At 47.2% G+C, this 23680-nt stretch overlaps 6 protein-coding genes across 6 annotated transcripts; 1 reads left to right on the top strand and 5 right to left on the bottom strand.

Moving 5' to 3' along the window:
• Positions 1 to 1310: 1310 nt before the first annotated feature.
• On the top strand, positions 1311 to 3634 carry RhiXN_10074 (Cellulase (glycosyl hydrolase family 5 protein); the record flags this gene model as incomplete). Its single annotated transcript, XM_043329890.1, has 12 exons — positions 1311 to 1412; positions 1465 to 1475; positions 1533 to 1555; positions 1610 to 1679; positions 1732 to 1788; positions 1848 to 1968; positions 2021 to 2170; positions 2222 to 2369; positions 2425 to 3144; positions 3197 to 3304; positions 3372 to 3468; positions 3526 to 3634. 12 exons carry the CDS (start codon positions 1311 to 1313, stop codon positions 3632 to 3634), a joined length of 1716 nt encoding a protein of 571 aa, XP_043182724.1.
• A 2422-nt stretch (positions 3635 to 6056) lies between these two features.
• On the bottom strand, positions 6057 to 7739 carry RhiXN_10073 (F-box-like protein; the record flags this gene model as incomplete). The annotated part of the gene is made up of 1 exon (XM_043329889.1): positions 6057 to 7739. The coding sequence occupies one exon, from the start codon at positions 7737 to 7739 to the stop codon at positions 6057 to 6059; it is 1683 nt and encodes a 560-aa protein (XP_043182723.1).
• Positions 7740 to 8695: 956 nt separating this feature from the next.
• RhiXN_10072 (uncharacterized protein) lies at positions 8696 to 10464 on the bottom strand (the record flags this gene model as incomplete). Its single annotated transcript, XM_043329888.1, has 2 exons — positions 8696 to 10405; positions 10456 to 10464. 2 exons carry the CDS (start codon positions 10462 to 10464, stop codon positions 8696 to 8698), a joined length of 1719 nt encoding a protein of 572 aa, XP_043182722.1.
• An 834-nt stretch (positions 10465 to 11298) lies between these two features.
• On the bottom strand, positions 11299 to 15680 carry RhiXN_10071 (chromatin remodeling complex subunit; the record flags this gene model as incomplete). The annotated part of the gene is made up of 21 exons (XM_043329887.1): positions 11299 to 11400; positions 11451 to 11976; positions 12033 to 12256; positions 12315 to 12536; positions 12588 to 12747; positions 12804 to 12873; positions 12946 to 13130; positions 13192 to 13360; positions 13421 to 13595; positions 13658 to 13845; positions 13901 to 14128; positions 14179 to 14386; positions 14441 to 14620; positions 14670 to 14770; positions 14818 to 14936; positions 14985 to 15067; positions 15118 to 15192; positions 15241 to 15357; positions 15402 to 15500; positions 15548 to 15622; positions 15672 to 15680. 21 exons carry the CDS (start codon positions 15678 to 15680, stop codon positions 11299 to 11301), a joined length of 3315 nt encoding a protein of 1104 aa, XP_043182721.1.
• A 769-nt stretch (positions 15681 to 16449) lies between these two features.
• RhiXN_10070 (tyrosinase) lies at positions 16450 to 17759 on the bottom strand (the record flags this gene model as incomplete). The annotated part of the gene is made up of 7 exons (XM_043329886.1): positions 16450 to 16467; positions 16523 to 16732; positions 16796 to 16869; positions 16931 to 17066; positions 17133 to 17318; positions 17381 to 17439; positions 17492 to 17759. The coding sequence occupies 7 exons, from the start codon at positions 17757 to 17759 to the stop codon at positions 16450 to 16452; spliced, it is 951 nt and encodes a 316-aa protein (XP_043182720.1).
• Positions 17760 to 21149: 3390 nt separating this feature from the next.
• On the bottom strand, positions 21150 to 23384 carry RhiXN_10069 (cytochrome P450 family protein; the record flags this gene model as incomplete). Its single annotated transcript, XM_043329885.1, has 13 exons — positions 21150 to 21276; positions 21310 to 21402; positions 21458 to 21508; positions 21562 to 21678; positions 21742 to 22082; positions 22132 to 22224; positions 22282 to 22397; positions 22455 to 22496; positions 22549 to 22655; positions 22711 to 22899; positions 22949 to 23078; positions 23143 to 23197; positions 23256 to 23384. The coding sequence occupies 13 exons, from the start codon at positions 23382 to 23384 to the stop codon at positions 21150 to 21152; spliced, it is 1590 nt and encodes a 529-aa protein (XP_043182719.1).
• Positions 23385 to 23680: the final 296 nt, after the last annotated feature.

Below are 23680 nucleotides of genomic sequence, written 5' to 3'. Positions count from 1 at the left end.
CGGAGAAAATAGAGAGCCACCCCGTTAGCTCAAATTCGACAGATCACAGATTGAACACTAGAGTGGCTGAAAAGAGTTAGACAGCCCACGGGATGTATTCAGTTGACGATCAATTACGCGTTCCTGTTTGGGATGTATTTATTCGCATTTTTGTAATCGGAAGGTTTTTGGAGGCCTATGCCCCACTATTGCCAATTATTTGTCCTAAACAAATTGGCGTTGACCGCGCTTCTATAGTGACCAAAGTCGATCAAAGTCCTTGTCAAATGTTTGTTCATCGTGAGAGATAGTTCTGCGAGCGATGGCTCTCAATCGAAAGATGAAACCTGAATGGACAGGATCTAAACATGCGCAACTACAAACTCAAGATACTGCGTGCTGGAATAAAAGACGGCATGGCCATGGAACACGAGGAATTCTTGTTATGTAAGTTTCCCATCCATACACATACAGCACCTCGCATATTGTCCCTGAAAATATATTCTCATGCTTCTCATGTCGCGCATGAGGGCGTTGGAAGCAAAAATTACAGGCGAAACCTTCGTGTTGCGTGGTTTTATTATATTCCACACGTGACAGCGCCGAGGTACAATTGATCGCGGTTGATCGGCCTTGTCCATCATCCATTTGAGCATCGTCAAATTGATAACCGCCAATTCTCGTATTCAGTTTTACTACCCATCAGTCAGTTCCAAGACCTAAGGAAAGGGACCCGAACTTGAGAATCTGATCTATTAGTCTTAAGACTTCACCCAGTCAGGTCTTGTCTCAACCCTGCCAGTGGCTGGCCCGAATTAGCCTTATTTTTACTAGTAACATCCAACAGCATATTGTTTCGACACAGATATGACCTCTGTCTTGCGGGCAAGAGAGTGCGAAATATGCGACAAACGAGCGTGAGCGCGGGCCCTGGGCGAGTCCGGGTCAGATTCATGTGCTTCCGGATGCGAGATATGTTTCAAGACTTACACATATCGGCGGCGGCCACCCTGAGGCAACTTCTGATGGGTGCGTTTGATTACCTTTATTTACGTATCTCCTGGCTCGCGCGCAGATTCAGCCTGCTTCTTGAGGCTGACAATTCTACATTCGAACCGAGGCGGCAAAAGAGAAAAAAAAATATGGATGATCTTATGATTTCCTATCTTCCGCCGTCCCTGGTCATGGTTATCAACACAGCATGGGAGGCAGTATAAGTATCTTGGACGTTCAGCCCTTCAAACCCAAATCCATTGGTTAGTGGCCCTACGCTCGACGCCTTTTGGTTCCTATTACACTCCTTGACTTGGCTGGTTTCGAACTCGATCTCGATGAAGCTTCACACTATTGCTTTAGGCTCTGGCTTGCTCGGCGCGGCCGCTGTCCACGCTGCAAAAAATGGACTCCCTGTCGATAAAGTCTACGGAGTGAATGTGAGCGTGTTCACTATGTCCTAACGCGAGATCGTGCTAACATGTTTTACAGCTCGGTGGATGGTATGAGACCCAATTTCTATTTCAGAACTGATAGTCAAGCTAACGCGTCAATTGTAGGTTACTTAGCGAGCCCTGGATGAGTGAGTTATTCAATTCTAGAATAAATCCGATGTATGCTCATACATATACAACAGACCCCAAGGAGTGGCTATCTATGGGTGGTGAACAGTGCGATGACTGCTCTACCTGCGCTGCTAGTGAATTGTAAGAACGCAACCCAATATGCCCCGCAATTTAGGCTAACGCGATTCGCTAGTTCTCTCGTTAAGAAGATCGGCCAGGCCAAAGCAGACGAAGTGTTTGCGAAGCATTGGTGAGGAAATCCAAAACCGAGTTTTTTTTTTGTCATTAACCCGGCTTCTGCCAACCTAGGTCGACTTGGTTTACACAAGAAAACGTGGACGCCATCTCCTCAGCGGGACTCAACACTGTTCGCATCCCCTTGGGCTATTGGATCGTTGAGTCACTTGTGGATCGCTCCACCGAGTACTATGTGCGTTGATCCATTTCGGTTGATTGAAATTTCCTGACCAACCCACGTGTAGCCCCGTGGAGGAATGGCATACCTCAAAAAGGGGCTTCGTATGCTCAAAGCCAAGGGCATCCACGTTATGTTGGACTTCCATGCTTTACCCGGCGTCTCGAGCGCCAATCAGATGTTTGCTGGACACTGCACCAGCGATGTCCAGTTCTACGTGAGTTGGGGCTTGTAGGGCTTGCGAACGAGGAGCTAATTGTGCTGTTAGACTGAGAAAAACTATAAACGCGCCTTGGCTTGGGCAGGAGTGATGACAGCTATGACTCATCTGGACCCTGACTTTGCTACCGTGTTCTCGATCGAGGCTATCAATGAGCCTCTCATGGATGCTAACCAGACGCCAGGATACGGCGATTGTGAGTATCAACAAGCTCCATATCAATCACAGACGCTTACCCGTTTTTACGACAGACCAAAAGCGATTCGTAATAGTGGTACGCATCATTGAGCTCTTGTTGGGAATCAAGTGCCCGGACACGGACTATTCCAAGTTGTACAAGGGCGATGCGGACACCAATTCGATTGATGTTGGACTGGCTGAATTGGATAAATATCTGGCCGACCAAGTCGTCAAAGATGTCGTGCACACCTGCCTCGAGTATACAGAGGAGATCTCGCTTCAGTTGGATCTTAAGCTGAATCTCCACCCTGTCCGTCGTGCTCTCGGCATCAGCATTGGCGTCGGCGGAAGCTCTCTCAGCGGGATTCCTGAAGCCGATCTTATTCAAATCGGTTCTGGGCACGGTGCCGGCCGCGGTACGATTGGAGCAAATGGGATAATGCTTGCCGCCCGCTCTGTTCCCGCTTCCGAACCTGTCGTTCCCCACGGATTAAGCCTGGAGCGCCACAACGCTAAACGCCGGCTTCACCACGACCGTGGTACTTCACTCGGAGTCGGTGTTGGTGTTGGTGTTGGTGTTGGAGTCAGTGTCGGCGTGGGTGTCGGCGCAGGCGCGGGTGTGAACCGCAAATGTCTAATGACCTCGTTCCCCAATATGCACTGGCAATACAACAATCCTCCGAACCCTGCAGACGCTGCTATCGGTCCTCAGCTGTACGACGCTCACTTGTACTTTTCCTTTGGTGGTGTTGCGGACCCGAACCCCGAGTCTTATATGCGAGTTATTTGCAGTACGTATTTCTTCATTTCTCCCCTTTACATCAGACACTGATTTTGTTTTAGACACTGATCGCGTCAAGAACGCTCGTGCTGTCGGTAACAGCCCGCTGGTCTTCGGAGAGTGGTCCCTGGCTACCAACTTTAATGCGTCCCGAGAATTCTTGCAGGACTGTGAGTTGTTGATGTTTCTAGCAATGGATCTTTTTTATGCAAGATATTAACTCTTGCTGGGATACAGGGGCTGATGCACAACGATACATTTATGCTGGTGAGGCCGACGGTTGGATTTTCTGGAGCTTCAAGATCGAAGAAGGATCTCCCAATATTCCCGCCTGGTATGGTTTGAACCTCAAAAACGTTGTACTAAATCTAACCCAAAACGCCTGCTCTAGGACTTACTTTGGCGCACGTAAGGAAGGATACTTCACCAACGACCCTTCCAAGTTGAGCAATCCGAATGTATGCGACAAGTGGATCGCGAACAGCACGACTACCGCATAATGGAAGGGTTTGTTTGCTGCCTTTTGTAGTAGTGTATGGGTTGACTAGAAAAGCCCTCGTTGTTTTCAATTTGGGGGCCTGTAGTTCAGTTTATATCGAGTAATATTAATTATTTTATCCTACGTGTCGGACTTTCCTTGCACGTTTTAAGCACAATTTCTATGAGACATGGGCATAGGCACTTAATATACTTCAGGTAAGCTGACCCGACTACGCAAATTTGGCGCCGTTATGCGTTTCCCAAGTTGCTCTGAGATTCTTATATTATTATTCTCATCTTGAAACTTCCATTCATAGCACATGGGCCAATGTACACGGGTCCAAAAATATAGCTCCGACGGAGGCAGTTATTTGTCTTGGACCCACCGGGTACAAAGAAGTTGGACCTAACGCCCGCGAGTTGGAGCGAAAAACTTGGTGCACCGAGCGAGGCGTACAATATAAGTACACAAAACATAATACCTATAATAAATAGGTAGGATTACTGGGTTGCCCATTAGATGAAGCATTGGTAGAATTCGTTTATAGGTCATTGTTTGTAAGTGAGCAGGCACTAAGATGTGTGTGTTCTGATTTGGGAGGCTGTTGGTGTGGAAAATGGTGTAGTTGGAAACATATTACATAGGGCGTACAGGTGGCTACGCCTTTTCCAAAAACTTCGGCATCTCATTCACACTCATAGGGTTATTCAGGATATTTTCTGTTTCAGCCAAGGTCTTAGCAGCGATCTCGCGAGCTGGGTCATGTTGTGGGATGACTGGTGAATTGAGAACTTGAATCGCCGAATTTCGTTTGGCTCTGACGGATAGTAGGGAGGATAAAGCCATGATCTCAGCCAACTCCCTTTTTACGATTTCCTCAACATGATATAGGGATTTCAGGGGTGTATACTGTTGAATGATTATTGCATGATCGATATAATCAGAGATTTTTTTTGAATCTGACATGTGTCATGCCCATTCGGCCACAGACATTGTATAAGGTTAAAATACTGAAAATAAGAATGTGTATTTAAGTAGGAATTGAACTGAAATCAAGGCCAATATATGCTAACTTTAAATATCAATTCTCCCTTGGTCTGATTTGTACTGAGGAAAGCATACTGACATTGTAGTTTTCAGGCCAAATTATACTGAAAAAAGATGTCTTTTACTGATATACTGATTTTCAAGATCTTATCACGCCATAGTGAGACGGGCGGGACTTTACCATTCATGGAAAGTTTATAGACATTTTGCTTGCATCTAGATAGATATCCTTGTCATCTTTGTCTTCCGTGTTGCAGTTGTCGGTTGAGGAAAGCTCCGTATCTTCATTATTTTGTGGGTATTGCCGTGTTGGTAGTTATGCAAGGTTAGCGCTGTAAATCTTGCCTCTTGATTCAGCAGGGGGTCGTGATGAGCCAAAGACACTGAGATACCAGGCGTGCAAATGGCACTGAAAGCGAGCTCCAACGCTGAAAAAGTAGTGATAGTTGCTTCTAGAAAAGCGCGCTTTGCGTCATTAGACACAGGGTTGGACGTAGTGGTAAGATTGAGCCATCAATGCAGTGCAGTAGCTATTGAAAATTAAGGAAGCTGGATGAGAGACTCCGGCGCGCGTGTCTTTACTAGCTTGTGACAGGAGAAAAAAGGCACAAAATAATCCTTGGTGGCCGCTTATGAGGGAGGCCCCGCCTGGAACGTTGCATGGCGTGTTGGCTTTCATATTATATTTCCCTGAGCAGACATCTATTGGGGCAAACCAAACGCCAAGGTACTCATCCTAATGGCCTTTCAGGCTCCTTCATAAATTATTAAAATTGTATTCCTTTTCGTACGTTTGGGCTGTGAGTGCTTTGGAGGTTGCCTAGGTGTATTCTTATTGGCTCAACCATCTTGGTGTTGCGTTCCCAACTCCAGCCACCAAGTAGCTGGACTAAGCAACAGACTACAAGCTGAGACACACTGCAATGCATAGAATGTACCCGCAGACACGGTAAACGCCCTCGTTCTTCGAGGCTGAGGTAGGTGAGGATATGTTTTTAAGGACAGAATAAATTAACTGTCTATCACTTACCTCGACCGGCACTTGTCCTGGCGCTTAGTTTTACTGGACACATTGATTTGATATTAGTAGCATCAACTCGTGTATATGCAAGCTACGGAGCAAAAAAGCAGAATATTTGAGAGTACTATATCTATTCGAGAGTACTATGTGTATAAAGACGCGATTTTTTGTGATTAACAGAGTATGTAAAACCACAGTTTGTGCCAATTGTACCATGAGGAAAATAACCACGGGCTGTATCGGGTTGCTTGTGATGAAAACTAGAGAAGAAAACCAGCAAAGCTATAGTTCCGGCTATATGTCTTGTGCTCCTAAAGCGGGGTTCAAAAAGGAGTCTGCGGGCAAATTGTCAAGGGACGAACCGGAAGCAAGACTACCAGAGCTCCCACTCGGTCGATCTGAGTTGACCGTACACATCATGAGGCCATACAGTGAAATTGGGGATGTTTGCTTTGATCCAGTCTCTGGTAAGAATGGCCCATGTATCGGGCCCAGCAATATCCACACGACAACGACCTGGATCAGTTAAAAATTCCGCGTTGTTGGCTGCTGTAGCCATGTTAAAACTCCCGCCAAGGTAAAGTGTTTGGAGGGGATGGCTTGACAGCATGTTCCTGAACGCGGCTTGGTCTTGTATGGCATCAATAATCGATCTCGATATATATATAGTTTGGAGTTTGGGAAAGGGAACCGAGGAATTGGGTGGCCGGGTCAAAGCAAGGAGGCATTGATGACTAAGGGTTTGTCCGTCAAGAGAGAGTGTGTCAACTGTGGGCATACAACTGAGAATGAAGTGCAAACGTCTGGGACCGAAGACGGGGGAATGTTCTTTTAAAAGAAGCGTATAAATTTTGCTCGATTTGAATACTTGTCTGAATCGATTAAGGTCATCCTGGATGACCCCGATTAAGCTAACGCTTAAGAGGCATCTCTGGGTCATCATTAAGGATGTATAGTATTGTCCGGGTTCGATGGTGAGAAACACCGACTCGAGAATGTTGAGGTCTAGGTTTTCAAGGTACAGGTGCTTTAGGAGCGGGAGACGAACCATGATGCGTTTGTCATCTGCGTGGTGATGCGTGATGGAAGTTAAGACGGAAATCAGATCGAGGGATTGAAGTTGAGTTGCTGAAGATAGTGTACCCAAAAACTGCTCAAAGCAAGTGTTGATCCCAAAACGTATGTCTTGAAGACGTAGCTCAACGAGATTGCTATAGCATCGGCTGTATGGAGGAGGGAGCACGCTCTTCAACCGCAGGATGCCAACGAAGCCCAAAGCCACTTCAAAGGCGGATAGCACGGGGTATGTGACTGAGCTGAAAAGATAGTATGGGGCCTGAGCGCTATGTCCTTGAGGCGGCTCGTAACAAAGGGATATTTCGCGGAGGAACTTTGGAGCTGGGGCCGTTAGTATAGGCTTAAGAATGGACTCGATTGTCGAAAGAGATGAAGCACATATATTGATAGAACGGAAACGGTGGGCCTGGGACACAAGCTTCTCCTTGATGGGTAGGTTGTTGATGTCTAAAGATCCAACGCTCACAGCGAGGCGCAGGCTAATTGCTCCGGATCGTTCAAGGCTACGGCTGAACCATGTTTCGGTCACACTAAGCGAACGAGTGTTAAAGTGAACTACTGGAATGAGTGTCCACAATGGGAAATGGTTCTGTGCCACATTTCTCCAGACTGAGCAAACGCCCATAAGCCTATGAAGGGAGAGGTACATCGTTTGTATAGCCACATTCATTGGCATATATCGGGTGTCCGTATCGACTACAAACTCGAATATTCTACCCAGAATTTCTGTGGGCATCCGGTGGAGCGGTGTGCGAAGGTTGTTCCTGCTTCGAGCGATAGATGCGAAAGAATGAGAGAGAGGGCGTATGAATCGCGTGTAGCGGTCCCCCATTCTACGTTCGAGAGGCGCAGCATCCACTGAGGAGGAATCTGTAATCATACGCTCGAGAATGTGGCAGGTACGATAGTAAGCACTGACAATATCCTCAAGCTGAGCATCTAACTCTTCCCAGTCCTGTAGCTTCGCTAGAGTATCCATTTGAGAGTGGAGAACCTAGCAAAACGACTCAGCAACGAAAGTTCAACAAGATGAGGAGTCCCTTACACTATCTATGACCGTGGTATGAGTAAAGTATGTGGGAGGAGGCTTGAAAGAACGGGGCTTAAAAGAATGACCACGCGTTTCATTCTCGGTAGGTTACATGGTAACGGACAATCACCAAGCATGGAGGTACTGGTCAGACAAATCGGATTTTTAGACTTTATTTGGCAGTATTTGGGGGTGCTTTTTGGCCACTGATTCAGGCGCTGTCGTGTCCTATCACCAAAGTCTTCTAATGAGCTATCACTGTACGATTATTAGCTCAATAAGTCTTGAGCAGCATAATTGGTGCATATATGCTCTTGCACACAGTGCGCAGCCCGTTTGGCATGTGCGTTTATCTTGGAACGGGAATCGGCAAGTTAGGTTTGTATGGTTAGCCCTGTCGATGCTCTTTGGGGATGGGGTAGCTAAAGGTGTGTTTTGTCAACAAAGTATTGCGACTGCCCGGGCCTCGTTTCTCGGCAGTCAGTCGCTTCCATCAACTCACGTCCGTCGACTTTTAGAATTACTAGACGCCTACAGTAGCTCATGGAGTCAGGTTGAATTTAGCAATTCTTGTACGGCAGATTTGATATGGACGATATCAACCCCATGTATGCAAGCTGCGGGACAAAAAAAAAAGCAAAATATTTGGGAGCACTACATCTATTCGAGAGTACTACATAGAGAAGTATGCAATCTATTCTAACTAGTAGAGTATATATCAAACCACGGTTTGTATCAACGATATTTTTGGGGAAATAACCAAGGACTATACCAGGTGGTTTGTGATGAAAACTAGAGAAGAAAATCAGCAAAGCTATAGTTCCGGCTATATATCTTGTGCTCCTAAAGTGGGGCTCAAAAAGGAGTCTGTGGGCAAATTTTCAATGGACTAACCGGAAGCGAGACTACCAGAGTTCCCACTCCGTCGGCTTGATTTGAACGTGCACATCGCGAGGCCATACAGTGAAATTGGGGATGTTTGCTCTGATCCAGTCTCTGGTAAGAATGGCCCGTGCGTCGGACCCAGCAATGTCCACACAACAACAATCTGCATGATGGATACCTTCCACGTTGTTGGCTGTCATAGTCATATTAAAACTCCCGCCAAGATAAAGCGTTTGGAGGGGATGACTTGACAACATATTCCTGAATGCGACTTGATCGTCTATGCTATCAATGAGCGAACATGATATAAGGATACTTTGAAGTTCAGGAAAGGGAATCGAGGTGTCGGGTGGGCGGGTCAAAGCAAGGAGGTATTGATGACTAAGGAATTGTCCGTCAAGAGAGAGAGAGTAAACTGTGGGCATACAACTGAGAATGATGCGCAAAAGCTGAGGGCTAGGGATGAGAGAGCGTTTGTCTAGAATAAGCATATGAATTTTGCCCGATTCGAATACTTCTCTGAATCGATCAAGGTTCTCATTGATGACCCCCATTACGTTCATATTTGAGAGGCTATTCCGAGTCATCATGAAGGCTGTGTGGTATCGTCCGGGTTCGATTGTAAGGAACACCGACTCGAGAACGTTGAGGTCTAGGTTTTCAAGATACAGGCGCTTTAAACGGGGGAAATCAACAGTGATGTCTTCGGTCCCCAGGGCACGAGGTGATTGGAAGGAGAAAACGGAAATCAGATCGAGGGATTGAAGTTGAGTTGCTGAAGATAGTGTACCCAAAAACTGCTCGAAATCATGGTCGGTCTTAAACCATATATCCTGAAGACGTAGCTGGACGATATTGCTGTAGCATTGGCTGTATGAAGGGGGGAGCACGTTCTTCAACCGCAGGATGCCAACGAATCCCAAAGCCACTTCAAAGGCGGATAGCACGGGGTGTGTGCCTAAGCTGAAAAGATAATGCGGCTCCTGATCGTCATGTCCTTGAGGCGGCTCGTAACAAAGGGATATTTCGCGGAGGAACTTTGGAGCTGGGGCCGTTAGTATAGGCTTAAGAATGGACTCGATTGTCGAAAGAGATGAAGCACGTATGTTGATAGAACGGAAACGGTGGGCCTGGGACAAAAGCTTCTCCCTGATGGGTAGGTTGTTGATATCTAAAGATCCAACGCTCACAGCGAGGCGTAGGTTCGCTGCTCTGGATCGTTCAAGGCTACGGCTGAACCATGTTTCGGTCACACCGAGTGAACGAGTGTTAAGGTCAAGTATCGGGATGAGTGTCCATAACGGGAGATGGGTCTGTGCAACATTTCTCCAGGCTGAGCAAACGCTCATCAGTCTATGAAGAGAAAGGTACACCGTTTGTATGGTCATATCCATTGGTATATTTCGGGTGTCCATTTCGAGCACAAACTCGAATATTCTACCCAAAATTTCCGGAAGAATGCCGTAAGACGGTGCGCGAAGTGTGTTCCTGCTCCGGGAAAGAGATGCGAAAGAATGAGAAAGAGGGAGTATGAATAGCTTGTGGTAGTCTTCTATTGTACGTTCGAAGGGTGCAGCGAGTTCTTTGACATCTGTCCGAGAGGTGGAATTGATGCTGTGCTCCATAATGTGGCAAGCACGGCAGTAAGCAGCGAGAGCATCCTTGAGCTGAGAATACGCATCTTCCCAACGCTGTACGCTCGTTAGAGCAGCTGAGTGATCGACAACGGCCTAGGAAAACGGTTCAGCAATGAAGTCTGACAAGACGGGGTATTCCTTACACTGTCCATGGTTATAGTATGAATAAAGCTTGGGGGGACGAGGCTTGAAAGAACGGGGCTTAAAAGAGCGGCCGCGCGTTTCATTCTCGGTAGGTTACATGGTAACATGTAATCGCCGCGTATGGAAATAAACACTGGGGCCACCCAGATTTTTTAGACTTTATTCGGCAATGTGTGGGGACGCTTGTTGACCTCTGGTCGGGAAGGGGGTTGTATCCTATCACCGGGGTGTTATAAGGAGCTTTTGTTCCATAGTATTAGCTGAATAAGTCTTGGGCGGCATAATTGGTGTATATATGCTCTTGCACGATGCGCACAGCTCGCTTGACATGTACTAGGACGGTAATCGGCAAGTTGGCTAGGTATGGCTAGCAAATTGCCTCAGACAAAATCCATGATGGTCGTAAGCACCATTTGTCATTCGCTATGGAGTCATGCCATATGCACCTTCCGCCACTGATGAATTAGTGCACTCGCAGTCAACAGGGGGATCAAATCTTAGAAGTCCATCGACGGTGAGCGATAGCGTGGGTCCAGGTATTGACTTGAATACAATCAGCCTGATGATGGTGCATACAGTTCGGTAAGTAGGGAAATAGCGCAATAAACGAAGGAGATTTCAACAAGTCGGAGATATGTGCTGAGTTTAGAACCCTTTTGATGTAACGAGTGGCAACGCCATCGCATCGAGCTCAAGAAATTTGCCTCGTCCATGAAGCATCCATCACACCAAAGACAAAGAAATGGAACTAGCTCGATACGGGTTAAATTATCATCAGAAGAATATAACAAAATCGCAAATATACAACGCGGCGCATCCAGTCCCTTTTTTTCCGACACCGTTTAGGTCTTTTTCCTCTTGCCACCCTTGACAGCCACGGCACCTTTGGCTGATCCAGGCGTCGACGCGCGAGACTCGGCTTTAACTTGATCCAGAGGACGCTTCTGCTAACCTGATGAGCACGGTTTAAGGCGAACGAATCTAGGCAACTTACCTTTCCCTTGGTACCCGCTCCAGGAGTAGCCTTGGGCACATCCTCATCTTCTCCCCCGCCAGCGGCGTCAATACCATACTCCTTGGCGATCATCCCCAACAGTGTCGTACACCTCCGTCCGATCTCCTGTGGTGTCCGACTCTTGATGAACCAATCAAATCTGAAGACCGGGAACTCGAGAATATCCTTCTTGATTCGATCGTAGACATCGTCGGCCCCAAGACCGTAATGGTTAAGCCGGCAAAGAAGATAGCGATCTTCTTCCTCGCTGTAAATTTTGCCCTTGGTCTGGTTATAATTGAGGTGCAGTTCTTGCATAGGGAACGAATAGGAAGCGACCTTGCGTCGGAGCAAGTCTTCGGTCACGTTTTGCTTTTCGCGTTTCGCATCGGCGTCTTCGAACCGTTGCATAATGCGTTCCGCGTCCGCGAGCTCATTGTACCTGGACCAAAACACCTTGGAGTACTCTTTGACATCGCGCGCACTCTTGGCATCCACCTCCGAGGCAATCCCTTCCCAGTCCGAGCTGCGCGCAATTGAGAAACATGAAACGGAAGAAAAAAAAAACACTGGAAACATTACCTTCCATGCTTCTCGACCCCACGAACAAACTGCTGGAAATCCCGCTTTGTCCAGCTCCCGAATCCCTTGTCCTGCAACTCTTCCTTCTCTGCAAGCTCTTCCTCGGTCAATGGCTGCGCATTATCGATAATCTCTTGTTCCTGCTTCCTCTCCTCCTCGAGCATCTCGGGAGTCTCGGTGTCGTCCACAGGTTCACGAAGCGGGACTTTGAACCCTTGGGATTTCTATCGTTTTTGGTGTCAGACCCCGCGATTTCATACCGCATACACCGAGGGACGTTACCTTCCACGCGGCTGCTTCCCGCTCTTGAAGCTCCACAAACCTCGGATCGAAGAACTGGTGGTCCTGGACGAGCAGTTGCTTGGGCGCACGGGGAACACGAGGCGCCTTGTCCGTTTTCGAAGGACCAGCGCGCATGGCTTCCTTGTAATACTGGTCGATCGAATAATTGCCTTTACGCTCGCGCTTCGTCGGCTGGATCCAGTTGAGGCCGATTGTTTTGCGCTGGGGAGTGGCTTAATTTCATGCGCGCGGTTAAAATGATACCAACCCTACCTTGTTCTGAAAGTCCTCCCCTTCCCAAGTCGCAGTCATGCTCTCCGACTTGAAGTTGTTCAAGTCTTCCAAGTTCAGCCCTGCATACTTGGAATTCAGTTCGGCCGTGCGTTCTTCTCCATGCGCAATAATCGCTTCAATATCCGCGTCGATCAACATGCTAGTACCGCAATGTTAGCCATCTAATAGTCGAAAGGTGAGAGTAGGGGGACATACTTGTCGGCCGAGTTGACAATCTTTTCAGCACCATGTTGAATCATATCGAGGAGTTCTTCCTTGTTCGCAGCTATTCCACCACAACAAAAGAAAGTCAGAAACCTCCATAACCAAAATGTCCCTCGCGCACGATCCAACTCACCCTTGTTCACAGCCGTTTGCCTGCCCTGTTGAATGACCAGCTGGTCCAACCTCAGCTTTTGCGCCGCGCGCTCGAGCATACGTTCTTCGACTGATCCTTCGGTGATGAACCGGTAGACAAACACTTGTTTCGTTTGGCCGATACGATGTGCTCGGTCCATTGCCTGAAGATCCGCCTGAGGATTCCTACAAGCAAACTGCAGGTCAACACCCTACGAGGAAGGAATGGGTTTAGGTGGATGCGTACCAGTCGCTGTCGTACAAAACGACGATATCCGCAGTGGTCAAGTTGATGCCCAAACCACCCGCACGCGTAGTCAACAAAAAGATGAACTTTTCCGAACCAGGTTTATTGTATTCATCAATCGCCGCAATTCGATCTTCGTGCGCGGTCCCACCGTCAATTCGGCAGTACTCTAGAGAGTCGCCCCGTCAGGTTCAGTTATCATACATAGGAGTGTGTGAATGTAACGTACGGTAGCTGCGGAATAAACAGTAGTCCTCGAGAATATCCAACATTCTGCTCATTTGGCTGAAAATCAACACACGCGAGCCTTGAGACTTGAGATGCCCAAGAAGCTTGTCAAGAATAACCATCTTTCCTGCGTTTTCGACGAGGTGCTCGTCTGTGGTGTAAGGTGGACCCGGTTCCTATCCAAGGTAACATCAGAATGCAACGGCGAGATGAAAATGCACAAGAAAAGGACACTCACGGCACCGTCAAACAGGTACGGATGGCAAGTGACCTTGCGCAACTGCATGACAATATTCATTAGCCTGGCTTTGCCCTCTTTTTTCCCTCCCGTCAGTCCGTTCACGGCCTCGATATCTTTTTCGAGAACCGAGCGGTACCATTTACGTTGCATCTCGGTGAGACCGACGTAGATGTTAATTTCCTTTTCTGCATTGCAATCGTCAGTCGGCAGTGGTGAAAAGGAATCGAGGGCGATGCGTACTGGGCAACAAACTCTTCTCCACATCGCTCTTGACCCTTCTCAATAAGAAGGGCCTGAGGATCTTGTGCAAAGCAGCCACGACCTGCGAACTCTTTTCCTCTTCCGACTGTCCCTCTTCCCCATCCTGATGCAAGAATGAATCGAGATCTTCATAGTCGCTAAAGACTTCGGGACAAATAAAGTTGAGCAGCGCAAAAAGTTCGCGCATGTTGTTCTGGAGAGGTGTTCCTAGACTTTGCGTTTAGCCTGAATCCATAGGATAGTGGATGAGTGCGTACCAGTGATGAGCAATCGCCCTCGGGACGTAAATGCGCGAACAATCTGGGCCAAGAGCGAATCGGCATTCTTGATTCGATGAGCTTCGTCAATGACGATATACTCAAACGAGAATTTTTTGAGCGTGTTTTTCTCCCGAAGACAGATCTCATAGGACGTGATCAAGATTTCGAACGACTCGGGGAGTATTTGGTTTGCTATAATCTCCGCCTATCCCGTTGCTGTTAGCTAACAAGCAAGAGGATTAGAGATAGGTGGACTCACACGTTCTTCCTTGGTTCCCTGCAACAAACAAACTTTAAAGTCCGGAACCCAGTTTCCAAACTCTCGCGCCCAGTTTTGGAGTGTGGATTTGGGAACGACAACAAGGTGGGGACCGGGGATGTCTTTGATGTGCTTCAAGTACCCGAGGAAGGAAATTGTTTGAAGTGTTTTTCCGAGACCCTGTAACAGAGTTGGTCAAGAGTAGGATGTCAAGTAGCAGGAGGCGCACCATCTCATCGGCCAGAATACCGTTCAAACCGTTGTGGTGTAATGCCGTCATCCAGTTCAAGCCTTGTATCTGATACGACCGCATGGTCCCTCCTTTAACGTCTGGCGGCTAATCAATAACAGTCCCCCATATCTTCAAAGCCACTCACAGCTCGGGCTCTCCTCAAACACAAACGGCTGGTCATCATCCTGATCGGCACGTTCCCCATCCTTGAGCATCTCCTCGTCTTCTTCTTTTTCGGATTTACGGTGCCGTGCAACCTTGTCGCTGTGCGCCACGTTAGACAAGTTAGAGAATTTAGAAAGGGTGACGTACACATTCTTTTTGCGACCTCTCCCTTTGGGTTTCGCTTGTTCTTGTGCGTCAGTCAGAGCTGCGTATTCGGGGTCTCGGGCACGCTACAACAACGAGTCAGGCATAATGATGAGAGATACAACAAAGGACAGACCTGCATATCAACGAAATGCTTGAACAGATCGGTCTGCCCGAGAAGATACGAATAGCGCTTCATGGCATCCGCAAGCTAGCCACGAGTCAACACCAAGTCAAATGAGCACACAAGTCCACACACCTTGGCCTTGTCCATCGCCTTGCGTTTCGAACCCAAGCTCTCTCCTTGCTTGTGTTTCTTTTCCCTGTTCTTCTGGGCCTGTTCTTTCCGCGCCGACGACTTGGACTTGGGTTTACCCTACATAATAATTAGCGATGAATATCAATAAATATGAAACGAACCTCTGGTTGTTCTTCCTCTGAATCACTGACAATCTCCTCTTCCTCTTCCTCCTCTACCTCGTCCACTTCTGACTCTCCCTCTGTTGGCTTTTCGCTCACCTATCACTTTGTCAGCACTCGGGCTTGTGGCAGCAGAGAACACCTACCTGACGCGAAATATCCATGCTATCCGGGATAAAATCGCTCAACTTGTCTTCTTCGCCCGGTCCATCCGTGCTGGTCTACTCCACATTCAACACGCGCATAGCAATGAGTAATATACAGCACTACCTTTGACATGACGTATTATTGAAATGGGATCAGCGAGAGGGAGATGTCAAGAGTTGTGGCGATGGGAACAACAAGTGGTGGGTTACCGTGAGCGAGGTAAGGTCACGTGATACAGGATTTTCGCGCCCTGTTTAGAAAGTGTGAATGGCTTCGGGCGTGCGTTGCACACATTACATTGTTTGTTCACCAACTATACGAGCACATTGGTTTCACACATTAGCTCATTTGTAATTGTATCTTTCTCTGAATTCATCTCCACTCGCACTACGATTCTTCGCAACCGGGATTGTATCGAATGCACACCAGTAACTTGAACTCTGCAAGTCTTTCCCAACTTGGTGCCTTTCCATTGAATCTGCTTAAAGCTAGCAGCTGTTATGTAGCGTGGAATCCCTCGGCTCAACCTTCACCACCAAAAGAAACATGGCTTTATACACTCTTGATCATTTTTGGAGCATAGGGTCCTCAGGACTCAAGCGATTATTACCAACGCATTGGTCGCAGTCTCATTCCTTGGTTGATGAATTATGAAGTGCCATGGCACGCTTTCAAGAACGCGCAAACTGAGCGAGAATCACATCCCAGCAGTTTGGAGAAAACCATAATGTCCTTGATCATTAGATCATATATACGAAACATAAAAAGGAGTAACTGGAACATATTAAGCATGCCAACGTTTCTGCTCACAAGGAGCGATGACCGAGAAACAAATGTGGATCAGACACGAACTACCTCCGTTCCATCCATTCCACAAACTCTCAGATCTCGTTCAGACATCTCACTCGTCGTCGTCGTACTATATCAGCAACCCAGGTAAGTACCGTTCGGTATGAAAAGCCAACACTGCGTACCTTGTAGCACAGCCCGTTCGACAGGGTGTCCATCACACTCTCGACCGATCGGTTGTCACCGAGTCCCATAAAGTCCAGCGTATCTTGCAAAGTCGCGTTGAAGACAGTCGTGTTCTGGATCGTATTTCCCTGGTAGTCCGACAGCCGAGTGGCGTTTCTGCCCTGCCAGAGCGTCCACAGACGATCAAACTGTGCGTGATGCAGGAAGAACTGTCGTAACCGTTAATCAGCTTCGACGTTTCATTTAAATCAACCAGGCAGAGGATAACTCACAATCGGGTCGTTGGGCGAGTACTTTTCAAACACATCACCGCCGATAGCAAAGTGGATAAGGTTGTGAGGTTGCCCTAGAAGATCTGTTAGTGCCTATTCTCTGCCGGGGGGGGGGGGGGGAAGAGGCCGACTTACTCTCCGAGGTGTTCCAAAAGTTCACAAAGTCCGGGTATTCCAAGATTTGGTTCACCGTCGAGCTTGTCCAGTTACCGACCATTTCATCAGTTACGGTGAAGCCACGTCCCAGGCAATGCGGTTCAGGTACATTCAACTATGAAAACAGGCAGTAAGTCCACAGGGTGAACGGAGGGGTCAGACAAAGTTGGGTGTTGCGTACCTGGAATCCGGCATATGGCCCGTTGTCGACGCAGACCACCGTGGTGTTGCCTTCAGGAGCGCTATGACTCCCGAATCCATGAATAGGATCGAAGATGCTCGCGTTTCTGAACGCGGACGCGCTGGCTGCGTCGCGTGTCCAATCCCAGTAAGGATGCGACTGTGTGTATCCACACGCCTGCATATCCTATCAGGTTATATGCGTCAGATGTGCCCCAGCAACAGTGAGGTATTGGCCAGACTCTTTACCTTTTCACGTAGAGAGTTAAAGTAACGGTGCCAGGGATACAGCGCGGCAACTTGGTGAACTAGAATAAAGGGTAAGTATGAATTATCGTCGTGCACGAGTTGGTTACTTACTCAATGGTTCTAGCTGGAGATGAATGTAGGTATAGTCGTCGTACAGCGTCTTGCTCACTCCTCCAGACTGTATTCTGCTGGGCTTGGTCTGCAGACACTTGACGGCCTTGTGGAAGGCGTCCTGCTGGGACGGCGGGAGAGTCCTCCACTCGCGACGAATAGCCGGTTTGGTGCACTTAGGCCCCTTGGTAGGTGCTAGAAGTACACCAGGCAAGGCAATAAAGAGACCAGTCCAGAGGAACAAGTTGTGCCGAGTAGCCAAGAACATGTTTAGGTTGATATAAACTTGCTAGTGAAAGATGAGAAACCAAGAGGTGAAAGATGAGAAACGAAAAGCAGGATGCCAGAGATGAACGCGGAACGCTCTCATTTATACCCATGTCGAGCTCGATAGCCTTGCATATACACCAAATGCGCTTTGCTCGGTCAAGCGATATTTGCCCAGGGTCCATCAAGCCGTGCGGCTTCAGGGTCATTGAACCCGCTGCCGAGAGGGCCCACTTGCCCAAGGGTTTTGTCTCCCACAGCACTTGGCTTCATCTGTATTTGAGTAATAGTTTCTAATTGGGCATGAGGGATGATTTTTACAATGCATGGATTGGTATCATGATGCCACTCCTTTCCACGCTAATAGACTACACCTCCTATATACGTTTTAGGTACTGGAGGGTGTTGGGTCTATGTTCCTGCAAGATAGAAAAACATATACTTGCTATGAAAACAGCATTCCATTAGAGACTGATTGACTTTAGGACACTAAATTATATATAGAGCATTTGGATTCACTGTGAACTCCAAAAGTACATGACATCCAGACTTTGCCAAGCATCCGTGTATATACGGGAAAGCGGGGTCCGCGGCTCGACAGCACACAGGCACGAGCTGATATGCGGGTTTGCGGAAATACTGGTCGACCTTTACCAGCACTCCGCATACAAAGTGCGGTTTTTGACGTCCAGAAAATCTGCGCTTTGGAGTTTATCGTGCATATGGCTGATAGGGCCCACTGTACTAGTGTGTAGTGATTGAAAGTAGGCAGGAGTTGGCCTCCCAGTTGCTTTCGAGGAAAAAACCCCTTCAGTACATTTGGCTCATTGTCAGTGTAAATTGATTGCAAATCGATTAGACCATACGGAGAAATTGACGGGACCAGAGGCCTTTGCCGAGCTGAGGTTTAAAATGCACCCGCTACAGGTCCGAGCGCAAAACAAGAGTAAGCTATTTTACCATACGCAAGCTTCTCCCGACCAAACTTCCAGGTTACTTTCATTTGAACCGTGCCGCTTCCGCTATGAAGGTGGCAGAAAGCTTTCAGTGCCTGATTGAATTGCAAATCTACTCTCATTTTTTACTTCTATTAGCACTCTACTGAAGCGTACTGTTTACCAGACTATGGATTTGCTGGCACCTAAGTGCATAGACAGGCGACACAAGCATCATCGCGGTTCAGATACCATCCATTTTCTCTTGTTCCTAAACATCTCACTATGGCTAACGGATACATGCATGTTGCACATTTGGTTCAGTATACATATCTTCGACAAATACTGTGTTCTTCCAATCCCATAGCATTTTTTGGACCGGCGTTATATATTCTCGTTTATGAGAGAATAGATGACCCGTCTCGGAAGCTTTGGATAATTTTTCCGAACCGCTCCTGATCGGCAGGCGATTTAATTGAGTGACTCGGAAGTTTTTCCAGTGTTCCTGAAACTATGATACCACATCATCTTAGGTCTCACCCAAGACAAAATTGAATTACGGGGTTGGTAAACCCATTAGTGACGAGTCGAGATTCACTGAATTCAGTTGTGTTTCCATGTTGCGAATGTGCTATCATCACTAATTGTAGTTCTCAGGCAGTCCTGCAGCTTCGGACCATGTCTCGGCACTCTGTCTAACAATCCGGCCTGTTGCACTCTTACTTGCAAGTAGGCTCACGATACACCCGTAAGCTTCCAGTCTCTTGATCAGAAGTTTCGAGGTGTTATGATCATTTATTTTGATAGTACGTATAACTAGGGCTGTGGGGCTTGGCTTGGCAAAGGTTATGATAAGCCCGTGGGCTCGTATGAGCTTCTGGTACTGTAGAAAGCTAACATACTGAAAACGAGGATTCAAGTAACGGGTGGGTTCAAGTGAAGGTCAAAATATGCTGAATTTCAGTCTACCTAAGGGATCGGACCTCATTTAGTATAATTCTTACTCATGAAAGGATACTGAAATCACTGCTTTTATTGTTTACATTTTAATTCCGTGCACAGCGCGGTGGAGACAAATGTAATAATTGAGCAGACTACCAATAAAAGGATGATAGACGGTAGTGGCTTGAGAGTAATTATCGAAAGCGAACAAATAACTCGAAAAGCTATTAGCATATAGAGCCTGATTCTTGTAAGGTTCGAAAATGGATACAAACATTGATACAGCGAGATCACACCGTTACAACTAGACGCCGTCGTTATGCACACATCCATGTGTATTAGCTCTATGGTCAATTTGAAAAACATTCAATACACAACTTATAATTGTTGGATTTTTTTCTCTAATTCAGATAGCCTTCAAATCCGGGGAGCATATGGCCAGACTCGATTTACACTATGAGCGAGGCTGTGGTTCGGAGCTTGCGGAGATGCACGAGCCGGGCCTTGGGAGCAGGGAGGCGGGGACTAGAGGGGGCGCGATCACGTGACTACTTGGCGCTCATGCTCGACCATACTCGCAAAGCGCGCTCGGCCTTCCGACGCCCTTCTATTTTCTCAAGTTCCGTCCCAGGATCCTGATGCACTAATCGGTGCTTCTGTATCAATTACCGGCCTCCTCAACAAACTTGAGTCAGCTTCAGCCAGCTGATGTAAGCTTAAACTATCAACATTTCAAGTTTTCCCGCCTCCCACCCTGCTGTGACTGTCTTCAGGGATGGCCCACCCGCCTGCGAGCGCCCCTCGCGTCTGGGTGCCCCAGACACACCCGGGTCCCTCAGACCATCTAGAGCCTGGCGACATCATATGTTGAACGAGAGGTAGCGGGCAGGCTACATGGTGGTAAGGTGAAAACTCTCTCTCGCTGTAAAATTTCTGCTACGAAGTGTATATACAAATTCCAATCACATGACTATATGCGCACAGCCAAGTTTGATATCTCAACATCATATGCACAGGTCTCACGAAAATCAGAGCCTCGGAGCCTAAGTCCCTAAGTTGGGCAGGACCGCTGACCGTATCGTACACTGTAGTAGGGGAGGCACGGGGGTATGCCCCTGATTGCATGTATATAGGGCGTGCCCGCATTTTTTTTTTGACTACACTTCTATACACGCACGTGCCCGCATACGCGGATGTTCATCCCTTTCCACCACCTCGTGCATCCGTCTCCGGCACCGAAATAACTAAAAGTAGTATTATATTAACATTCTCTAGCTATCAAGGCCAACCGCACCTGCTTATCAGCCCCCTCTTTGCTCTTTTTGTATTAAAGAAACACGTATATGACCTTGAGCTAGGATTTTAGGTAAGTAAACCCTGGACTGAAGACTTTGATTAGCTAAGAGCCACGGTACGGTGCCGTGGGACCGCTCAGGACTGCACTGCCACAAACAAGTTGAACATCAATCTCAATATATTCACACGTACTAATTAACTAGCAAGGATACAGGAGTTTAATCCGTATCTGAACCATGCGCCGGCACACCGGTTTCTGTTGACCACTTTTCCCATCCTTCACGGGGCGTGATCTTGCATTTAAATGGTGCCGGGTGGCTATCAGTAAAACCGTTATTTCCAGATCTAGCATAATCAATTCATGAGCCAACTACATACCTAATGACTTCGTTTGTGTATTCCTCCTTTGGTATAATTTCGGCTCCATTCTCGTCTTTAGCTTTAGTAATAGTAAAGTTAGCTAGAATATTGCTGTTATAACAGCTATATCAATTATCCTATACACGAATAAAACAAAAAGTTATACCTGATTGAGAGCCACATAGACTGCTGGGCGACATGGGTCCCAGGGCACATCCTGCTCTCAATAATGAGCAAGCGCAAATGGGTGTTATATCAATCCGAGCTAACCGTCTACCAAATCCAAATGCATATAATTCAGGAGCTGGCGGCGGATTTTCTACAAGGTGCCGCTCCGGTATAAATTTCCCAGGATCGGGATAAACGCTAGGATTATGGAGCATACTCCTATTGGTCGATACCACTCAGTTTAGCGCCCGAAAATCTTGACAGAACAACGCAATTGCTCACCACATGTTCACGATAACGATTGAATATGCTGGAATCCGATAAACATTCTCCCCAACTACAACACTATTGTCATCTTTCCCACACGATCTGTGCGCGGTAAGGTTAGCTACCGGATGCCAGCGCAGTAGCTCTCGAACAAGTGCACTGGTATATGGTAACTTGTCCCTATCGTCCATGGTAACGAATCGACCCTTCGAAAGCTGAGTTTGATCGAAATAAGTGCTGATTTCTGATTGTGCTTTAGCTTGAACATCGGGGTATAGAGTCATTGCGAGAAAGAATGATTTGACCGCAGATACTGTGGTATCGGATGCTGCACCGTACAATGAAGACGCAATACGCTATGATTGTCTAATTTAGTGAAGGGCCATGGCTGATTGAAATGCGCACTTTAACGTGTAGTTCTTCTTCGCTCGTTATTCCTTCGCTACTGTCTGATTCAAGAAGCTTGGAAGTAAAGGATGGCTCAGCCGTTCCTTTCAGCTAGAAGTATTCTTTGTTAGTCATCAAGTAAACGCAACATTTCCCATAATTTCTGACCGATTCTGATTTGACGAAAGTAAATGTATTTTCCGCAAAAGAGTGAAGGACAGGCCGACTGGATGCAACCATTTGATGAAAGGCAGTCCCAGGAAACCAGGTAGGAAGATATCGTACTGTGAACGAATAGAATAATTAGTCAAAACACAACTGTCGCTTCTGCGAACACTTACAGAAGGGAAAAACCTCAATCATCCATCTACCTGGAGTCATGACTAGTAGGAATATGTCAATATATCGCGTGGATAGGTTAATATTCTGCCTTACTATCGGAAAATATCGACATGACCTTTTCTGCAGACTGAACGAGTGGATCTTGAGCGGAATCAACCTTGTAACCATATACCATTCGAATCGCCACACTTCCTGCCATTCTGCCGGCACGGTTGTTTAGGGCGAATACTGATCGGTATGTTTGATAATACTTACAGATGAACATGTTCCATAAATTGTTCGGGAGTCTCATATAGCCGTCGCAAAAGTCGCTTTACCTCGTGTTCCTGTAGTGGGAGATAGTCGAGGGCAACTCGATTGTTAAGCGCCTTCTGGAGGAGTGTGCGGTAATGTTTTAAAGTGGGGCCATACTCAATAAAGATGATGTCATGATCCCACTCTCCTCTACTTATGGCGTTAGGGGGTATAATCAACGACAGGATCCAATACCTACAGCTTAGCCAATTCACTGACGTATCTGTCCGAGTATTGTGAGGCTTTCTTTTCAAACAGCGAAACTGCAACATTCGGATCATCTACTACAAACAAACTGCGATAGGCCATGCGAATTGTCATGATTGGGCCTAATTTTTTGTATGAGTGTATGATTGTATAAAAATATGGGGCTGATATGTTGCTTCTGCTAACCATATTCCTTTGACCATTGTGCAAAATTGAGCCAAAACGCCTTAGACTTCCGGAGCTAGCGAGTATGTTAAACCAGACAGTTGCGTGAGAATGGTTTGCAGGAGGACATTTACCTCGAGAGCGGATCCAAAGAGTAGATTCCCGCTAGGACCCGGGGGGTATGGGATAGAAGATTTGGACCGAAGCCACAAGAGAAACCACCCAACTCCTACAAGTACACTAGCAAGAGTAAACGAGTCCATAGATTCGAGCAATTTTCTTGAGCAATTGGATGCTAAATATAAGAGATGAGTAGTGGTAGTCAAGAGAGTAATGCCCAACACCCAGAATGGAGCCGCCAAGCGCCTAAAGAACTGGTGCATATATAACCCGGGCGCCAGCTGAATGCTTTTTTGCTCCCATCAAAAAGCTTCTAGAAAACGCCATTCATACCCGGGCGCCTCGGTGGGAGCATATGAGCGAGGACATTCTTTGAGTCGGCGTCTGCCGTGTCATCTCTCAACAAAAACAACAACTGACATCCTGCGAAGCCATTGGC

This window comes from Rhizoctonia solani, chromosome 8 (genome assembly GCF_016906535.1).
Source record: "Rhizoctonia solani chromosome 8, complete sequence".
Classification (NCBI taxonomy): Eukaryota; Fungi; Basidiomycota; class Agaricomycetes; order Cantharellales; family Ceratobasidiaceae; genus Rhizoctonia; species Rhizoctonia solani.
The sequence above is the reverse complement of the archived record's forward strand: the minus strand, read 5'-3'. Positions and strand labels throughout refer to the sequence as shown.